We start from the raw sequence: 13,654 nt of genomic DNA on the forward strand, positions 1-13,654 counted from the left end.
TAGAGGATTGGGCTTTATAAAAAGCATACGCAATTTTATGTCGATCACTGAACATATTTCAGCCTTTATTTTCCATTAACTAAAGATCAAACTAAACCCTTTCTGTAATTAACATATGTAACAAATATGCTCTATAATAGAACAATGCATGGTTTCATAACAGAACTATTATGAAGTGAATATAGGGTTTCATAATAGAACTATTATGAAAATATCACACTACTATTTTTTTTCACAGTGAACAAATTGAGTATTTGCTTTAAAAACTCTGACCAAGCAAGGTCAAGGTACTGCTTGATATGCTTTAACTCTTTTCTTGTGAAAAACTAGAGTAAAACGGTTTTAATGTTGGCGTTAGAGGCTGTTATGAAGGCTGGTTTCAGGGAAGGCTCTTCTCATGCACTGGAAGCTCCTGCTCTGTGTGTGCTCGGTGTGCGGCAGGGTGGGAGCACGCAGGGCCAGTGTGGGCTCTGATGCTGTGGGCACATGTGTGGCAGGGGGAGGACAGAGGTGGCACCAGCAGATCCATGTCCGAGACCTCTCTGCCAGCTCTGGCTGCTGTGGGCTCGCTGGAAGTGAGAGGTTTGTGTGTCCTTTTCTCAAGCCTTTCATCCTCACACCTTGGTTCGTCACTGAATGCGCATCTCTCTTTTATCCTGTGTTCATGTTTAGTGGAATGACTTTTGCTTGTTACATTATGATGATGTTTTATAAACAGACAGTTGCAGATGAAAGCAGAGATCATATATTCCCATAAAGCTTCAAAAAAACAAAAAAACTTTTTTTCTTTGCCAGGGATCCTTTTATTCTTTGGGTAAGCCATGGGGCTTCTTCAGTTTCACTTTAGGGATATATCATGTGTTTTTTCTTTTTCACCAGTCATACTTCTTCCTTCAAAGACCCCAAAGCTCTCATTATAGTTAAGTGCCCCAAATGATTTTTGAGCTGATTTCTCTGCACAGTTTTTGCACAGAGAGTGTTAGTATTATCTTCCAGAGAGTCGTAGAGATAATACTAGCTTACCGTATGACTGTGTGATCTAGCACAAAACCATATGTTCATCCAGGCTGAGAGAGCTGGAAGCACAGCATTGGCTTAATAAAGGTATGGATATGTGTGTGTACATGCATATTATGTGTGCACAAGTGTGTATGTATGTACGTACATCCACATAATGCCTCTGTCTCCATGCACATGAATATAAAGCTGTGTATACACACAAAAACATATTGTACACTTAAATTATACAAACACTCATAAACAGATATATATACATATACATTTGCATATAAATGTATAGGAACAAAGTTTATGGAATATTACTTTTCTGTAATATTGTATTGTATGTATTGTACTACCATATTATATAGCTCTTCTTGCTTTCTTTCCTTTAATTTCTTATTTACTTAACTGTTTGCAAAATACTTAGCTACATTATATAAGAAGACACAAGCATATTATATTTATTTAAATTTACTATTCAGAAGGTGAATCAGAACACTTACGAGATCTTGATGTGTTGAGTATTTAATATATTACTGATAGAGAGAGGGAGACAAATGAGTATTTCTAAGTAAGTGAGAGGGGAGGAATCCCAGTTAGCAACAGCAGTAAAAGATGCAATGGATAGACCAAAAATAACTCTGCTTCAGTTGAGACATAGCCACAAGTGTAGCAGCAGCAATGTCACACCTCTCAAAGTTGCCCCTGCATGCCACACCTAAAACTTTCCTTCATTATGTTGAAATCTATAATAAATATATGCCAATTATAGCTATATAATGTGATTGACACCAATGGAATTATTCCTTATTGACCATATGAAAATGAATCCTGTTTTTAAATGTGCTTATATAAAATAATTTTGAAATACTGGATATATGAGTTATAGTTATAGCTGGTTTTCATTCAAATGAAGATATCTTACTTTACATTTTAAAAATGTTTTGATTTGTAGTTCCCAGTGCTCCCCAGGACATTGGTTTTTCCAATGTGCAGTCAACAAGTGTGACCTTGAATTGGAGAACTCCAAAATCTATCCTCGGCTACTTTCAAAACTACAAGATTACCACACAGCTACAGTCTGTACGTTGCAGTGACTGGGAAGTGGAGGAATGTATTGAATATGAGATGCATCACTATTTGTATGAAAATGTTTTGGATGGCCAGATAGAAGGGACAGTTCATGGACTAAAAAAGTACAGATGGTACAGATTTGCTGTGGCTGCCAGTACAAATGTTGGTTATGGCAATTCTTCGCCTTGGATTTCTACACAAACACTTCCTGGCTGTAAGTAAGGATGGTTTTCATATGTCATATTGCTATAACAATGTAATGGGTCACTAAATAAGTAAGAATGACAGATAGAAGTAGTATCTTTTTAGACAATAGTGGTAAATTTAATAAATGGTTAATTTCACAGCAGTTAAATTAATAAGATTTTGCTGTAGCTCTTCAGGTGTAAGATGTAATTCTATGGGAGACATGCATATTTCATACTACTTCAGATTTTAGTGCTGTTTTGTTGCTATCCTGTATTTACTGCTTACACAATGGCAATTTTTTTTCCCAGCACTGGTCCACATCTAGAATTGATAAGTGTGAATTTTGATACTCAGGGTTTTTATTCAATTTCCAGTTCATCTTTATATGCTAGGTGTATCAGTGTAAAGCAGACTTTTAAATTATTCTTTAAAATGTGCTCATTTGTGCCATGACGCTTTCCAGACAATAGCTGGATAATTTCCAGATAATGCGAACAATAGTTTCCAGCGGAGGAATTAAGATTTCTTTTCCATACTATATCCACCTAAAGATATTATAAATCAGAGTAGCCATATAACACCTAGAAATCCTAGAACCATCCTTCCTGAGTTGAGGCTTTCAGTTTTCAAGTAAAAGGAGGGTTAGTCGTAAGTCACCACTAGGTATTTGAGGGAAGGAGACAGGAAACAATCTGCAAAGGCAGTTGGCACTGGGACATGCAACCTTTCTTGCCTCTAGCTCAAAGCACAGCTGAAATCTGCCATTCGGCCTGTGTGGAACAGCTGAGAACCACCAAGAATGGCCTGTCTGAAACAGAGATTTAGCCAATTGTGTACCAAGGATTATTCAGTATATACTTAGTTTTTTATAATAATACAATGTGAATTCAGGAGGTTTTTATACAATTTTTATTGTAGTAGTCTAGTTCAGTCTGCGTACAGTAACACATCCATCTACTCTTAAATACCTTACACTTTTTCCAATAGATAAGGACATGCTGCTATCTCCATTTACAGATGAGAAACTGCAATTCAGAGATTATAGACCCCAGAGTTAAAGAGATTGGAACACTATGGTAATGTCCAGCAATAGCTAGGTTCCATGTAAAACACCGAAGCAGTGCTTGGGACTGAAAAGGACTGCAATAAGCTGCGGAATCATCCTCATGTGTGCTTACTTTCACTGTACAGTGTTTTTATAGAATAAGCTGCCCATAGGTTAATACAATATTTTAATTGAAAGTAAAAAAACAAAATTAGAAAAAAAAAGAAATGTATAACCCTGATGGACCAAAAATAACTTAAAAAAATGCAACCTGTGAAGCCAGCAGCTCTGGGGCAATTTCTTACTGCTAGATGGATAGGACAAAGCTGCTGAGAAGTGAAGTTTTTTTGCGTGTTAGTTTTCTTGTTTGTTTGTTTTCCTGAAATTGTTGTTGTGTATAGGAATGTGAAAGTTTTAAATTAAGACACATAAAATCCCATAAAAATAGGATCATTTTTAAAATTTTCTTTCTGGACAGTGTTGATCTGATTTAAAAGAGAGCTGGTTTCCTATCAGTTCTACTGAGGAGACGGAATATAAAAGCAGGAACATTGTATTGGACTGGACAAATGATTTCTATGCCCATATATTGCCATTCTCAGCAATAGATCCTGTTTGCTCTATTAGCTAATTCAAAACAAAAATAGAGAGGTAGAAGATTAAACTGTGTCACTAGTTCTTTCAGCCCCAAAGTGTGAGGCTGTGGGTCCACACTTGTGTTGTGGGAGGAGGACAGTGCAGGGGCAGAGGGCCAATTTCCTCCGAACAGTGACGCGCTGAGAGATGAGTTGCGTATGAAACACGCTGACATGGAGTTGAGAAAGCATGGGCGATGTTCCAGATACCATAGCAGGGTGCAGGTGTCTTTCCTGAGCTAATGGCAATCAGCTGAGGAGGGAAAAACAGCAACATGACATGTCACAGCTGGTTAGGCAGCTGGCAGCTAAGCCATGGGTCAGCAGTGTAAGAGCCTCTCCGAGCAACGCTTGATCCTGCAAAGTCAGGACCTTGTATGTCCCACAGACTAGTCTTGAAAAAGATCATTAAATAGACTAAAAATTCTTAGTTCCCCTCTGTCTTTAGCAAAGGTTACTACTGCCTGTAGCAGGGATAAGAGGCTGAGGATGCCCAAGAATTGACCTGGCGCTGCAGGCAGCTCTGCAGACTGCATGCACTGAGCAGGTGTGGGTGCCCCTCTTCTTGCCCTAGTAGACTGGGCCAAGCATCCTCCGGATTAGACAGCTGGTGCACAGCCAATATACATGGTCTGTTGGGGCTTAAGGGTGTTTAGCTGCTATGTAAAACAGCCTGAGTACTTAGCCCATAAAATCAATGGGAGTTGTGTTTGCAAATTTGAGGGCAGGAGTCACTGTTTCTGATTTTCAAGAACCCACTCTGTAAGTCTCTGCTTCTGCCAAAAATAAATTTACCTTGGCTGTGAAGTTATACTAAAATCATTTTCTTCAGAAATAATTATATTGTCAGATTTTTTTATTTTGCTCAAACCTAAAGGAAGTACTGCAGTTATTATGCTCAGGTAGATAAACATTTCAACTATAAATGGTTATACTTTGTTGTTAGAATATCCAGAGATGGAACTTTAACAAAACAAATAAAAAATGAAACATAAAACAACCCTAAATACCCATTACATTTACAAGTGCTGAGTATTTAAGTGTTTGCTGTAAAGCAGCAGTATCTAATAAATTCTGAATATTCAGTTACTAACCTGAGGATGTTAGGTAATGTTACCATCATTTCAGTTCTTCACCACAAAGTTAAATTTTACTCATCTTGCCTTTAAGGCTATAGGAATTCTTTTTAAGACTCTTTAACTCTTTAAGCATGTTTCAAACAAAAATAATGGTTGTGTACTGTACTGAAAGAGGTTACATGGTTGCTCAGTGAGATAGATTATAGGTTACTCAGTACAACCTGCTTTTCATATCCAAATAAAACAGTCAGCTTCTGTTTTGCAGATTATTCTCACAGGAGTTGTGCTACTGTCCCATAAAATAGTTTGATGGCACTGTTGTTGCTTGGCTGATGGATTATACAAAAGCCAAGATGAAGTATTTTCAATAGTAAAGGAAATGTTTTCCATACCTGTGGAAATCTTGTTCTCTCACACCTGTGATTACCTTATGTTTCACTTTTGCATGATAAGGAGATTAAGATTGGCCCAACTTGTGCTTTCTAAGAGAAAAAACACTGTGAAGGGTCAACGTTAGGTGGAAAATGAATGGCAGTGAGATCACTGACCTCATTTTGAATCTTTTACAGTTACACAATGCAATGTTTTTTGGTAAACTGCCAAGTCCCCAAGTGCCAGGGTATACTGAGATACAAAGGAAAAACCCAGGTGTTGGAATGTCCCATAAAGGCTAGGACAGAGATGCAGGGGGCAGATAGTTCTGCTTCTCTTTTCAGCACCTTCTTTAGTAATACCTGCTGATAGCCAGTTGCTTGGTATACCTAGAGAAATGCTTCTGGATGGGAAAAAGAATGCTGCAAATCTTGTATGCCCTTTCTTCTGGGAGATTTTGCTTTAGAGAACATGGTTTTCTTTGTTCCATTTTTTCTCTCAGAGCTAAATATTGAAGAGTAAATACGACCTAATATAAGAGATAATAAGTGGTATGTTTAAATATAGCTAAAAGCAAGCTATATGATTATAAAATGAAGCAACTGAACCTAACACTGTTGTTTTTTTCCTGGGGAAAATTAAAAAATTAAAAATTCCTAGCCAAACTGGCAAGCATGAATTTCCATTCAGTCTTATTTCTGAGGATTATGCTAAATGATGGACTCTCCAGACTTATCTTCCAGCTAACACACTTAACTGCTGCCCTAGCATCAGGACACAGATGGATGGCAAAGATGACCCTGACCTCCATAAGACCCACATTCCTGTGCAAGGATAGAAGCATGATAATCAGGAAATGATGGTTATTAGTTACAGAAAATGCATTATTGTGAAAACCAGGAGAAAAGTGCTTATGAGAGGAAGTGATTGGATTATGGGGGAAGGAGAGAATAAGACTAGGTCGTTTCTACTGAGTAAATTGCTGTGATTTATAAGAGAAGGGGTATAGTGATATCATGGCCTCATATTGACTGGACTCATTTCACAAATAAACCTAAATCAGAATGTGGCAGCTACTCACCGAGGCAAACACAGTTTTTAAAAAGATGGTTTTTGTAAAGCATGAGGCATTCGAGACACGTTTCATTTTCCAGTTTTGTTTCTAATTATGAAGATTATTTCAGAAATTATTCCTAACTTTTTTTATTATTCAGTTAATGTCTGTTATTGAACTTCTTGTCATGAAAATAAAGCAGATATAACTGTTCAGATTTTTTTTAGATAATTATCTTCAACGCGGTACACTCAGTATTTCCTCGTGGAGATCTAAAAATATATCAGACAAAAAATAGCATCTGGTAATAAAATAACTTTGGTTGGTTAATTTGGAGATTAGACTTTTAAATTATTTCGTGATATCACTGTCTAATGAATAAATTTGTATTTGTTTATGAACAAACTTTAAGAAATGAAAAGTGTCCATTAATGCTCTTAAAAAGTAATGGAAAATATTCTGCCCAATGTCACATTTTTATGATTTGTGAACTAACTAAGGCTTTAAAACCAAAGTTATATGTCATTTTACAGTTTTCAGAAATTCTGGTTGGAGATACAAGTAACGTCAATACCTCAGTAACTGAAAGAATCTTTTTACACTAAAAAACGCTGGCTGAAAAAGAAGTGTGGCATAGATTATAAATCTATAGATCTATAAAATAAATTTAATTTGCACTAATTCCCTCTCTAGGGGAACATATTTGTATTTTGCTGTACACTCAACAAACAACCTTCTCTGGGCAGTCCCTTTCTTTCACAATCCCTCAGGTACTTTCGTAGAAAATTCAGATACAATGTTCAGTCAGTTGTTCGGTGCTGTTCGGTAGTTTGGGAGAAATGCTTCCAGTGGGTTGCATTTGGTCCACACCGCAAAGTCACATACGTTCCTGAGATTTGATCAGCATGTTCAAGTACCTGAGGGGTGATTGTAGGGAGGATGGGGCCAGACTCTTCTCCGTCGTGGCGGGTGACAGGACAAGGGGTAACGGGTATAAGTTGAAACATAGGAAATTTAATACCCACACCAGGAAGAACTTACTGTGAGGGTGACAGAGCACTAGGCCACACAGGCTCTGCCCTGTTGTGGTAACAACCTCCTGAGAGGTTGTGGAGTCTTCTTCTCTGGAGATCTTCCAGACCTGCTTGGACTCAGTCCTATGCCACGTGCTCTAGGTGTCCCTGCTGGAGCAGGGGGGCTGGACTAGATGTTCTCTAGAGGTCCCTTCCAACCTTAACCATTCTGTGATTCTGTGTGATTCTGTGATAACCACAGCAACTCAGTCTATCATCTCCTATATCCCAAACTCTCCACAGCCCCTTCTCAATCCCCAAATCTCATTTCATCCTGCAACTGTGCACACCCATCCTTCATGATGCAAAATGTTGCAATCTCCTTTTCATTGATCTTTCATTCATATTTTCTGTAGTTGCATACTTTTTTGAGTGTCATTTTTTTTTGCTTTTTGTAACCCATTTTCTACTTAACAAAATAACCTTGTATACATTGCAATTTCCCTCCTGTTAAATAGAATTGATTATGGTGTGGAGTCATCTCTTTGATATCTTCGAAACCCACCTGGATGTGACTCTGTGCAATGTTCTAGGTGACTTTGTTTGAGCAGGGGGATTGGACTAGATGATCTCTAGAGGTCCCTTCCAACCTCAGCCATTCAAAGATTCTGTGATCCTGTGAATCTGATCTGAATTAGAGCACACAGAGGAGCTGTGCAGTCTACATGATGTGGTGGAGTATGTACTAGACTGCTGTCATTTATAGAGATAAGAATGTGTATATTATTGTATAAGTGGAAATAAAACCTAGAAAAAAATGTGATTTCTCTGTAAAAGAGCACTTGTACCAGCACCTTCCAGCATTGATAGTGTTTTGGTATTTTCATTTTTTGTTTTTCTTTGTATGATGTCTTGAATATATACTGTCTCCCATATTGGGAGATATGGGAGATATTAGGAGATATTGCATGTGTCTATTTATGTAAAAAGGTGTGTATATATCTTACTTGTGTCATGTAAAATACATGCAACTAATTTGTAATTAAAAGACCTATTGATTCAATTTACAGTGATGTTTTAGCCCACTTTATACACATGGTAGTTGTAATGAAAGGCGCTTTTCCAAATCCCATTGTATGCTTTGTAAATGAGAAATAAAAAATGTTGTAATTATTTAAACAGTGCATAATGATAAATGCATGAAAAAGTTTTATTTTCAAGTTGAAAATAATCTCTACAGCGCGCTAAAAATACTGTGTCATTTGTTGTGAATTGCTTTGGCTGTGATTCACATACTATTTTTTTTTACATAGCTCCAGATGGTCCTCCAGAAAATGTGACTGTATTAGCTACATCTCCTCACAGTATTAATATCAGCTGGAGTGAGCCTGTCATCATTACTGGACCAACATGCTACCTCATAGACGTAACCTCAGTAAGGCAGCTCTAACCGTTATATAATTCATAGTAGTACAGATTTTTGGTGATATAAAAACCACTGATTTTATATATATATATATATAGATAGATATATATATATAGCAGGACAGACATAAACAGATAATATGACTAAAATGTCCATTTTCATTTAAACTGATGATTCTGCACATAAGAAATAAATGTACTCGATAAATTTCTTAACAGAAAATAACCTAATTATTTGCAGTTAAATAATCTGGACTAAGAGGGTTTTCAGAAAAAAAAAAAAAAAAAAAGTATAGCTATGAATTTATTCAGGAAAACAGCTAAAATTGCAGGGCTAGATGTACCTCCTTCCAACAACATGCTGTGTAATAGGATGCTGATTAGCATTAATAATAATAATTACAATTTTTTTTCCTTCAAAGGATGGAAATTATCCTTGTCTTAACTTTAGAAATGAGTATGGAGAACCTGGCAAAAGGAAGAGACCTTTACAAAGTTACAGAGTGTATCAGAGGGCAAAAATTTAAGGTCAAACTAGATTTCCCTGTTTCCACCTGGTGCTCTGTGGATTAAATTAGCTATATCTCGAGCTAGCATGGTCCTTGATGGCTGCAAGCAAGAAAAAAACTTGACACTAGGGATTAGCTTTAGTGGCTGCATCTTTTCATCTCCCTTACTACTTTTTAAAACACTGCTTAAAAGAACTTTTGATAAACCCCAAGTCATTTCCTGCCCTGCAGCAAGAGCTGAAGCTCTTTCGTAAGTCTAGCATATGAGAATTTTTAAGTAGGATGTAGGTTTCCTGTTCATCCAGGAATTATACAGATCAGGCTATCAATGAAAACAGGAAGTGCTTCTCCAGATTTACCCAGGAAAAAAGTTACTCAGAAAAACTGTGTTGTTCACAGTTTCAAAAATCCTGAATCAGTCTATAATGGGAAACAATTTAAAGGATGCTTAACATTATTTAAAGGCCTTAATTTTATATCCTGAGGAGACAATAGTCTTTTATGTATTTATCTTCAATGTTTCTACACAAGTCATAAGAAAAAGTATAAGCCATGTTAAAATAATAATGCTGAGATTATTATTCTCCCTCATGGCCAAGACGGCCAATGGGATCCTGGCCTGCATCAGGAGGAGCGTTGCCAGCAGGTGGAGGGAGGGGATCCTGCCCCTCTGCTCGGCTCTGGTGAGGCCGCACCTGGAGTGTTGGGTGCAGTTCTGGGCTCCCCAGTACAGGAGGGACGTGGAGCTTCTAGAGAGGGTCCAGCGTAGAGCCACGAAGATGATTAAGGGGCTGGAGCATCTATCTTATGAGGAAAGACTAAGCAAGCTGGGCCTGGTTAGTCTCGAGAAGAGAAGGCTAAGAGATCTGATCAATATGTTTAAGTACCTGAGGGGAGAGTGTAGGGAGGACAGGGCCAAACTTTCCTTGTGACAGAACAAGGGGTAATGGGTACAGGTTGAAACACAGGAAGTTCCTCCTCCATATGAGGAACAACATGATCTCTAGAGGTCCCTTCCAACCTCAACCATCCTGTGATTCTGTGATACTATATGTATTATAGAAGGAAGAGGGAAATGCTATCCGGAAAGGAATTGTTCTTTGTCCCACGTCACTGGAAACTAGAAAAGGTGGATTCTTCCTTTATGAAAACTAAAGAAAATATTTAACTTGTGAAATTTTCCTGTCACTTTTGACTAAACATCAATTTAGAGCATTAAGAAAGTGGATTTTTATGGTTTTAATAAAACTTTCAAACAAGGCTTTCAAGACATGTTTTCCTTCTATGCAATATTTCATCAATTTCTATTTAAGCAATTTATACTTACTCTCTCTGGTAATTCCTAAATTATCGAATGTCATCTGATTCTGCACTATGAAAAAATTACAAATATCTTATTAATATAAGATATAATAAAATTCCTAAAGTAAGGTGAATTACCGATTTGTTATACGAACCTGTAAACATTCAAAATTAATTTCAAAACCGGTTTTAAATTTTCTATTTGGAGGATTTTGATGTTGCTTTTATACATTTGCTTTTGTGTTTTTTTTAACAAATTTTATTTCAAGTGTCTAGCTTTACATGTAGGGATTCTTTGTAATTAGATGTTGCATTTTTAATATTTAGTAAGTACAGGTATCAGTTCTATAGAGAAAACTTTCTGTGGAAATCTTCTTAGTAGGCAAATCTTTTCCTACTTAAAGGCAATAGAACTGCTGCAGTCTTTTTACAATGAGAAGTTGAGTGTATAGTTTGCCCCTGTGGGAAGGTTTGTAAGAAAACTCTGAATTCCACAAATATTCTGTTATTTACTACTTTACTCATTTTAGTCCTCAGCTGGATCTCTTTAACAATTTATAAAAATAGGCTCACAGAACAGAATAACTTCAGATTCCTGCTCTGTCATATCTTTCTTCTTAAATGGCAGTAATTAATATCCTTTACTAAATGTACTAGGTTTCTGTTTAAATTGCTAGGCTGTTTCTTACAGTTATGTAGATCAGAAAAACTAAAAAGTACTTGGTCATTATTATTCCTCCAAATCATATTTTAATTTGTCTCCTTTCCTACTATAATTAGAAGTAGTCATGAATAAAATAATACTGAAAATGAGTAAGGGAGATGAAACTGATCCATAAAAATTTATGAAGAATATTAATAATTTTTAAAACGTGTTGCTTATTATATTTTAGCTTTTGCATGAATATTTATAAGCCATATTTTTGATAGTCTGATAGCAAGAAGTATTTCAGCTCTCGAGGACCATCCCAGGAAATGAGTGTCTGTTTAGTCCATCAGAAAGTTTAGTTCAGGTTAATTCTCAGTGGGGATAGATGCATATCTGTCAAATAAAAGGTATGCTTGAACTATTCTAATGTTTTAGCAGCTGCCTTTTACACAGATTTCATCCAGTGGGAAAACTACTGTACAGCTACCTAATCCTTTTTCAAATTACACACTAAAGAAACAATAATGAAAACATCATTAACTGAAGTAGTGGGAACAGACGTAAAAACAGTATTGTAAAACGATACTTGATCGTACCCTAGAAAAGCTCCTGTTTTCCCCTTTTCTCCTTTTTTAAGCTAATGTCAGAAGTGATTTATTGGGTATAAAGGCCGCTTCTGTAGACTTTTATGCAGAACTACAGATTATGTTAGATGTAAGAATGATAGCGATCTCAAGAAGTCATCTGGTCCATATCCTTGCTCTAAAATAGAAACAAGGATGTCTGTCTTCCTGACAGATGATTCTCTAGCCTGTTCTTGAAAATGCCCAGTGCTGAAAATTCCTCAGCAGGCCTAAATACATCGGTCCTTTTTTAAAACTGTTCTATAGATATAGTTTTAGTTATATATTTAGTTTCTAGATACTGCTTGTGTTTGCTTCAAATCTATTTTGGCACAAAGACCACCATTTCTGTTTGCATTTGCACACATCATGGACATCAGATTATCTTCAGTTTAGGAAGATTCCTTTTTACATTTTGAAGCTGTTACTATGTTTTCTGCCACTGCATCTTTTCTAGATTGTACCTTGATTATTTCTCTTTTCCAGCTTTTCTAGTGAAATAATTACCCCTCCCCACCTTAGAAACAGTTCTTCTGCTTATATATCCAAGGAGGAATTGCTGTGTCTGTCTCTCTAGTGACACCAACATCAGGAATTCCTTCTCATTTTTCTTTTCGATTTCGAGCTTCAGACCATTTGCAGCTCATCTTTTGTATCTCTGCCTTTTTTAATTGCCATTTCAGATTATTACAGTTCCACTGGCCTAGCGTCTAGTTCTTCCTTGCTTGGTGAAAGATAGCACCCAGCAAACAGGTCATATCCTTAATCCTGTATTACACGAAGTACTGAGGAAGCAGTAAATGGGTGGAATGGGAATTTAGTCCTCTGTGAAGCTTTCTGATGTTGCTAGGTAAAGATTTTGTATGTATCTTTTTATGTAAAAGTACAGGAAAGTTGGAAAAGGTAAATTCAAATAATGAGATTCCGCTCTTGGCTCTTTGCTGTCTTGTAAGGTTTTTTTATTTGTTTATCTTACAGGTAGATAACGACAGTTATAAAGCTCAGTTTCTGAAGACAAACGATGAGAATAAAGTCTTAGAAATTTCAGATTTAAAAGCATTTACAAGATATTCTGTAATCATCACTGTCTTTACGGGAGATGTTAATGCTGCACCCATTGAAGGCAAGGCTAGTTCTCCAGTAATTGTCTCCACTTTTGAAGCAGGTTTGTGCTTTCCTGTATTTAACATGAACCAAATTTTAATTCTTTCTTTCATCTGACAAGTAAATAATAGTTTTTAACATACAGTGTACTTTTAATGCAGATTCATTCTCACAATAATTTCTTCTTTAATATTTAAAAGGTATTTGTCAGCAAAGAAGTGATAGCGGTAAAAAAGATATATTTGCTTTTAATAATGCAGAGATCCTGATTTGTTCCATCTGAAATGTAAATATGTGGTATACAGTCATCTAGATTCCTTCTCTAGTCAATGAAAAGAGAGATCCTACCTTTATTAGCATATATACCTAAGATGTCTGTCTTAAGAAGAGACGATCACCCCTTTCAGGTGTCTGTTTCCGTTAACAAATTGTTGAGAACTCTTTACAACAACCTTAATCTTGATGCCAAAATTTTAAACATATAGAATTAGATTGGGTGAATTCTAGTGTTTATAGGGTTTATAAACCTGTAGTGATTTGTGGACATAATTTTTGCATTCTCCTTGGAACGAGATTGAT

General features: G+C 36.5%; 1 protein-coding gene across 1 annotated transcript in view; it reads left to right on the forward strand.

Annotated features, from left to right (window-relative positions):
• PTPRQ (protein tyrosine phosphatase receptor type Q) overlaps positions 1-13,654 on the forward strand; it is a 125,620-nt gene that overhangs the window by 75,032 nt on the left and 36,934 nt on the right. Inside the window, exons 43-45 of the mRNA XM_088531203.1 lie at positions 1,958-2,290; positions 8,777-8,898; positions 12,950-13,136. Of these exons, the coding sequence (XP_088387329.1) occupies positions 1,958-2,290; positions 8,777-8,898; positions 12,950-13,136 (642 nt within the window). The remainder of the gene's footprint in view (positions 1-1,957; positions 2,291-8,776; positions 8,899-12,949; positions 13,137-13,654) is intronic.

Source organism: Tinamus guttatus, unplaced genomic scaffold (genome assembly GCF_059628265.1).
Source record: "Tinamus guttatus ecotype Peru unplaced genomic scaffold, ASM5962826v1 Tinamus_guttatus_pri_ptg000399l, whole genome shotgun sequence".
NCBI classification, from domain to species: Eukaryota; Metazoa; Chordata; class Aves; order Tinamiformes; family Tinamidae; genus Tinamus; species Tinamus guttatus.